At 50.5% G+C, this 7,017-nt stretch overlaps 1 protein-coding gene and 1 long non-coding RNA gene across 2 annotated transcripts; one reads left to right on the forward strand and one right to left on the reverse strand.

Moving 5' to 3' along the window:
• Positions 1–349: 349 nt before the first annotated feature.
• LOC112883396 lies at positions 350–1,639 on the reverse strand. Its single transcript, XR_003226833.1, has 3 exons — positions 1,371–1,639; positions 1,067–1,289; positions 350–957 (listed from the first exon to the last, which is right to left on the reverse strand). It is a non-coding gene; the product is annotated as an uncharacterized LOC112883396 (long non-coding RNA).
• Positions 1,640–2,198: 559 nt separating this feature from the next.
• On the forward strand, positions 2,199–4,525 carry LOC112883395 (pirin-like protein At1g50590). The gene is made up of 5 exons (XM_025948692.1): positions 2,199–2,537; positions 2,664–2,713; positions 2,812–2,879; positions 3,503–3,669; positions 3,819–4,525. The coding sequence occupies exons 1-5, from the start codon at positions 2,449–2,451 to the stop codon at positions 4,324–4,326; spliced, it is 882 nt and encodes a 293-aa protein (XP_025804477.1). The 5' UTR covers positions 2,199–2,448; the 3' UTR covers positions 4,327–4,525.
• The last annotated feature ends 2,492 nt before the right edge of the window (positions 4,526–7,017 follow it).

Consider the following 7,017-nt stretch of genomic DNA (forward strand, 5'->3'; position numbering starts at 1 on the left):
ATATTTTATGTCCCTTTTAAATGCTAATTATGAGCCCAAAGCTTGTAATTTGTTGTAAACCTTTAATTTCATATTTGAATACTGTTATCTTGAACTTGTAATATTTATTTATCGAACCTTGAAATGTTTAAAGTTGCTCTTGGTGGTTCATCGGTAATGTGATTTTAAACGGTATGTGTGTATGCGTGATCTTGGATATATGATGGAGCATATACCGGGACTATCGGATTTGATATCATTTTTTGCGAATGACGTGTTGGTTGTTTATAATTTAAATGTGGGTTAACATGTGGTACGCTCTTGGACGAGCGCGTGTTAGCTCTCATCTTAAAAATAATAATCAGCAGTTTATTTAAAATGGTGTCAAATTGGACGGTCATTTGCACACCAGGTGAGCCAGGCCCGGCAGAAACGGCCAATCTCTACGTTCCTCCGGAGCCTGGCCGCGGAGGCCTTCCTGCATGCACAGAGCCTGGACGAACAGATACGCGAACCAAACAAAGCTCTGTCCTCGCATGCGGAGAGCCTGGCCGAGGACTCATGCTGGCAACCAAGCGCCTGGGAAGGCCTGGACACTCGAAAGCTGGGAATGCGAGGGCGAGACACGGACGTCTCACCCCATGTCATTCAAGCAGAACTTGTTTATCGCCTCCAGCAGCAGCAGCAGCATGACAACATCGTCGTGACTCACGCGGACGTCAGGCTGACGGCGGACCCCGAGCCGCCAACTTGGGGCTCGAGCTTAGCTGATAAGAACACGTACCAGCACCGGCCCGGAATTCCGTCTCGTTTTCGCCTCGACGGAAGAAAAGCTTAATTAGCCTCCCGCTGTTTGCCAACCGCTTGCCAATTTGCTTGTCGCGCTCGCCGTGACTGCAGCATCGCTTTCAGCTCCAGGCATGTCTGCCATCCTCCTCTTCATCAATTCTTCCCTGCTGAATCCGTAGCATCTGAACTCTGAGACTCCGGACCAACGAAGGGGAAAGAAAGATAACTCCGTCAGTCAAAACGACCTGTAACGTAAAGAGATTGTGCGCACTGACCATGCGGTGAAATTTTTACGCACCTCGCCCACAAAATCCACCAAAACATCTCATTTTCGGTGCCTTTTTGTAGAGTAGCTTTTGTTGTTCCCATAGAATAAGTTCATCAGAAGTTTTCGGGAGGGCCCGGACAAGACTAATCGATCTGTGGGCGGGGCCGTCTGGTGGCCGGGAAAGAGGGGGGATCCAGGCGGCCTATTCCGTTTCTGCTCCCCACTTGAACATCACACGCTTTGCCAAAAGAAACTGACCACGAAATCAGAGAGGGGGGAAGAAGGAAAAAGAGAAACGGGCCATAAAGAATTCAGGCGAGATGAGATGCTTCACCTGCAGATTATTTTAGCAGCTGTTCCATGTGACGAGGACGGGACCGGCGCCATCGGGCACATGGCGGTTGGCGAATCCACCCGGGAAAGCCCCGCGAAGCTGAGGACTTTGAGAGTCGGGTCGGCATTGGGGCTCAGCTGAAGAGGTCGCAGCGGGTGAGCTCACCTGTACGTCATGGTAGTATCACCAGCCGGAGCCGGGCCGGTTCTATCTGTCAAGGTCAAGCCGTGTGAAAACCCTCCGTCAGTCAAGAGTCGGAGGAGCCATGAGGCAGCCGCTCGCTCGCTCGCTCGCTCGCTCATGGAACCGTTGCTTGCAACAACAAAATGCCCGGGCAGGGCAATGATCGCCACCTCCATGGGTGCCATGGTGCCGGCCTGCCAGGTGCCCCGTCCAAGTTACGGTTGCCCGGTTTCCATTACTACACGAACAGTCTAGAGCAGAATTCCCAGTTTTTTATAAAAAAAAAATAGAACTTTTTTACCTTCCAGTAAAAGTCCGCATCAGTAGAAGTAATAGAGCAGAGGTTAGATACGAGACCATGGCGTGGCGCTTTAACAGCGAGGAATTAACCCTGACCGGTCGCCTCGCCACCGCGCGCACGCCTGCTGATGCGACGCTGCCACAATGCGCACGTATGCACCCGCGGCGTCGCGCACGGACGGGGAAGGGTCAAACGGAACGGGCTTGCGTGCGCGTGGCGTCAGCGTGACCGGCGGCACGGCGCCGAAGCCGTCCAGAGCAAGGACATGTGGGGGAGATGCGATGCGATGCGCCCACGGCGTGTTTTTTTTCTGTTTTATATATTCTCGCGCACAGAGAGGAGGAGAGCGCGGCCGAGAAAACGAGCGAGGCGAGCTGTCGCTTTTGACCTCGGGGCGTAACGGAATCGAGGCGGGTTCGCGCGCTGCTGCTGCTGCTCCCCTATATAAGAAGAGGCGGCAAAGGCAACGGCGGAGCCATCGTCGTCGTACTTGCCCGCAAGGAACACGGGTCGGCGGCCGGCGGTTGGAGGAGCCGAGGGGGTTGGAGCAGCAGCAGCAGCAGCTGGGGGGATCGGTGCGCGCGCGCGGTGGCAATGGAGAAGCCCCGGCAGGTGGTGCGCAAGTTTCTGGCGCGGCCGCAGCACGAGGGCGTCGGCGCCGTCGTCCGCCGCAGCGTCGGCAGGTGAGCCGCGTCCTTGCCTGCCATGTGTATCCGTGTCCAGGGAGAGCTAGCAGGACGGTGAGAGATGCTTGTGTTTCCTGGTTTCGTTTTGCTGATTGGGGTGGGACTCGCTGCTTGTGCGTGCAGGTTTGAGCTGAGGTACTTCGATCCGTTCCTAGTCCTCGACGAGTTCTCCGGTGAGCTTTCGATTCCGTCCTCTTCTGAATGGGCTTCGCTTGCATCGCATGCTCCATTCCCATCGAATTAATCCGCGCCTCGTCCAAATCCCGTGCAGTCTCTGCTCCGGCGGGGTTCCCCGACCACCCGCACAGAGGATTCGAGACCGTCACCTACATGCTCGAGGTACGCACATGATTCCATTTCCACCATTTCGTCGCCCATTTCGTTCGTCCGTTTCCGTCAGAGCAAACCTGACGAGCCGCCATGAGAGTTCCCGGCATCCTCCGCAGCTAGCTAGCATTCCTTTCTGCCCAATTCCCATGGCGCTGTAGTAGTAAAGTAAAGAGGAAAGGTAGCAGCGCCTAGCTTGACGACCAAACAGGGCTGCTGGAGGCCACGAACCGCGTGGCGCCAGTTGTCAACGGCGCCAGCGGACAATAGCATAGCAGCGCGCGGCTCTGAAAGTTTCTTCCCCTGCACTCGAAGAATCAGTCCCCGACGGGCCCCGCTTCCGGTGGCCTGGCCACCCTGCGTCCGTCAACCACCGGCCCCGCGTCGCTCTACTTTTCCTCCGCGCTTAAGGGATCGACGCCACACAAGAAAACCATCATGGAAACAGCACGATATCATTGCCCTGCTAAACCGGTATTAGTGTAAAAGGAATCATAGGTCAGTTGGTAGCCGTAGCCCTGACCAGAATGGGATGAATGAACTCGTGTAGAAAGGATCAGAGTCGGGGAGTAGTTGTGAGTTGCTGAGTTCTGATTTAGCGATTTTTCTCCTTGGGCATGGAACGCCGCTTTCAGGGCGCGGTGACGCACGAGGACTTCGAGGGCCACCGTGGCACGATCAAGGCCGGCGACGTGCAGTGGATGACGGCCGGCCGCGGCATCGTGCACTCCGAGATGCCCGCCGGCCCCGGCACGTCCAAGGGCCTGCAGCTCTGGGTCAACCTCTCCTCCGCCAACAAAATGTGAGCACCTTTCTCCTCTTGAGCAACTAGTCATGTGTCAATTGCGTCGTGCTCGTGTCAACCCGATACGAGTTGCCCACTAGATCCCAAGAGCTTGCTTAACACGTGGGTGGCTGACTGGCTGACACTCGAAAACGACGTTCGTGCAGGGTCGAGCCCGGGTACCAGGAGATCCAGAGCAAGGACATCGCGTGCACGTCCGCCGACGGCGTCACGGTGCGCGTGATCGCGGGGAACGCCATGGGCGCCCGGTCGCCGGTGCGCACGCGGACGCCGACCATGTACCTCGACTTCACGGTGCGCCCGCGCGCCGCGGTGCGGCAGCCCGTGCCCCCGTCGTGGAACGCCTTCGTGTACGTGCTCGAGGGCGAGGGCGTCTTCGGGGCCGAGCGGTGCGCGCCCGCCGGCGCGCACCACCTGCTCCTCCTCGGGCAGGGCGACGGCCTCGAGGCGTGGAACAAGTCGGACAGGCCGCTCCGGTTCCTGCTCATCGGCGGCGAGCCCATCGGGGAGCCCGTGGCGCAGCTGGGCCCGTTCGTCATGAACACCGAGGAGGAGATCGACATGACCGTCGACGACTTCGAGCGCTACGCCAACGGGTTCGAGAAGGCCAGGCACTGGAAATCGCAGGCCATGGTAGCGCTGGGCGTAGAGTAGGGCGAAACGAAGAGCATAGTACACAGCCAAGAGAAGAAAAGGTCAACACATTATTTTCGTTTTTTCCCTATTTCTCGTACTATAGTTGCTAGATTTATTATTTTTTCCTTTTCCCCAACATCGGGGTCTCTCTGTGTACATATCTGGCATAAATTAAGTTTTATCAATAACGGAATTATTAAATGTTCATAATGTTGAAGAAAAGAAGTATTATCATGTTTAAAGGAACAGAATTTTATATTTCATCATCAGCAATAACAAAATGAAACGAACAATATTACCCTTGTGAAATTCGATCCTTGTTAGTTTGGGCCGAAACTTTTCGCTGTTGGGCATAAAAGGAAAGGAAACCAGGCTCTTCAACTTCAACTAAGGAAATTTATGGTCCAAACAAAGTGCTCTATTTTCAAAGCCCAAGTCATCAACAGAACTGCTACGCCAGATTGGGCCCGTCGATATTCGACCCAACTGACTCGAACCTACCAAACGAATATGCTGCCATGGAATTTCTACAGCAAACTGCCTATTAAGCATTGACCGATCACGCGCACCGGTCTATTAAGCATTGACTCGTTAATCTCGAAAATTTACCGACTCAGTCTTCGATAATGATTATAGAGGTAAAATTTGAATATATATATTCATAGAAGTGAGTGTACGTTAGGGCATGTACAGCACAGAGACCCCTTGTGCGGTTTTCAAGGCATAAGAGACACTTAAGTGCAGCCCAAATTCTCTACAAGCTATCTCTTAATAAATACATCAAGTTTATATGAAATTAATGTAGTTGGATCCTTTGTGCATGAGAGAATATTGTAGACTCATGCATATTGAGTTTTGAACCCGTACACATAAAATAAGTTTTAAACATTCAATTTATAATATCAATTATATATAAATAATAATATCTTGTACTTAATTGGATACAATATAGATATATAAAAAATCCATAATATTCAATCGAATACAATATAGTAAATTATAAGATTAATATTACTTTTTTCCATATCGCTCATATATATGTTCCACCAAATCCTTCTTGAGGGCGGTATGCTTTAAGTTGTCTTGAATTTCTGAATTTCTTCGTAGCACGTCCTCAAAGCATAGATTAACTTGAGTGCTCACTTCGGTTGGCAATGCAATGGATGCTCCCGGGTTTGTGTTCAAATCGTTATGGATTTTGGCCTTCTCTTTTTCATCTTCAATAATCATGTTGTGCAATATAATACAACATATCATTATGTTCACGACGTCTTTTCTCCTCCACAAACGTGCCGGACGATGTATGATATTGAATCGGGATTGCAGGACGCCGAATGCGCACTCCACACACTTTCTTACACTTTCTTGACGCGCGGCAAAATATTGATCCTTCTCATTTTGAGGTCTTGGTATTGTTTTCATGATCGCAGCCCACTCGGGATATATTCCATCGGCAAGATAATATCCCGTGTAGTAGCGATTTCCATCTACATCGAATTGAACTCTTGGAGCTTCCCCCCTCAATTTTTTGAATGAACAATGGTGACTTATTTAACACGTTGATATCATTGTTCGATCCTGCAGTTCTAAAAAAAGCATGCCATATCCTTAGATCTTGCGATGCTACCACCTCTAGGATCATGGTTGGTACCCCTTTATCTCCACGAGTAAAGGATCCTCTCCACCCTACCGGACAATTCTTCCATTGCCAATGCATACAATCTATTCTTCCAAGCATACCAGGAAAGTCACAGGATTCTCCAATTTGTAGAAGGTGTTCCACTTCTTCTTGAGTTGGAGGCCTTAAGTACTCTTCTCCAAAAACCGCAATAATTCCTTCAGCAAATTTACCAAGGGTCTCAAGTGCTGTGCTTTGTGCGATCTTCAGATTCTCATCAAGTTCATCTGCCGGAGTGCCATACGCTAGCATACGAATGGCAGCAGTACATTTTTGAAGGGGCGACAGTCCCTCTCTTCCCATGGCATCGTACTTAGTAGTAAAATAATCATCCCACTTCCCTAGTGCTTCAACAATTCGGAGAAATAAAGGATGATTCATCCTAAACCTTCGACGGAACATCTCATCAGTGTAGATGGATTTCTCAGCAAAATAGCAAGCAACTAGATCCTCATGTACAGCTTGACGGGGTCTTGGAATGTACCTTCTACCGTAGAACGCCCGCTTTTTTGGTTGTTCTTGCTGTTTCGCTAAGATGTTTTCTACAATCCGATTGAGGTAGTTGTCCATGAACTGGTCTTCAGCGATGATGTCATCTTCTGTGAGCACATCAATCTCCATGTCTTCTGGATCATCAAGCCCACCCTCCATGTCAACCTCCGTATCAGAAGGTTCTGAATTTTCACTTATGTTCGAGAAGTGGTGCGGATGAGGAAAAGTGCAACCTTTGATCCATTTAAATAATAGTACCACTACTACTATCACACGAACACGTACAAGCACAGTCACACATATATGCTCTTTCACACGCACATTCACACGTATATGCACATTCACACGTATATGCACATTCATACGCACAATAACACTAGCACTTTCACACGCACACGTAGTAGTTAAATAAGAGTCCCACATACAGACACACGTACAGGCACAATCACACACACTAGCACTATCACACTAGCATTATCACACTAGCACTTTCACACGACCGCATTCACAAGTACATGCACTTTCGCACGCACAATCAC

This window comes from Panicum hallii, chromosome 2, assembly GCF_002211085.1.
Source record: "Panicum hallii strain FIL2 chromosome 2, PHallii_v3.1, whole genome shotgun sequence".
In the NCBI taxonomy this organism is placed as follows: domain Eukaryota; kingdom Viridiplantae; phylum Streptophyta; class Magnoliopsida; order Poales; family Poaceae; genus Panicum; species Panicum hallii.

Excerpts from the sequence above, each read along its gene's own strand:
- LOC112883395 (XM_025948692.1), top strand. The coding sequence starts at position 2,449 with ATGGAGAAGCCCCGGCAGGTGGTGCGCAAGTTTCTGGCGCGGCCGCAG. Across the intron at positions 2,880-3,502 it reads CCGTCACCTACATGCTCGAG|GGCGCGGTGACGCACGAGGA; the intron begins GTACGCACATGA and ends CGCCGCTTTCAG. Across the intron at positions 3,670-3,818 it reads CTCTCCTCCGCCAACAAAAT|GGTCGAGCCCGGGTACCAGG; the intron begins GTGAGCACCTTT and ends ACGTTCGTGCAG.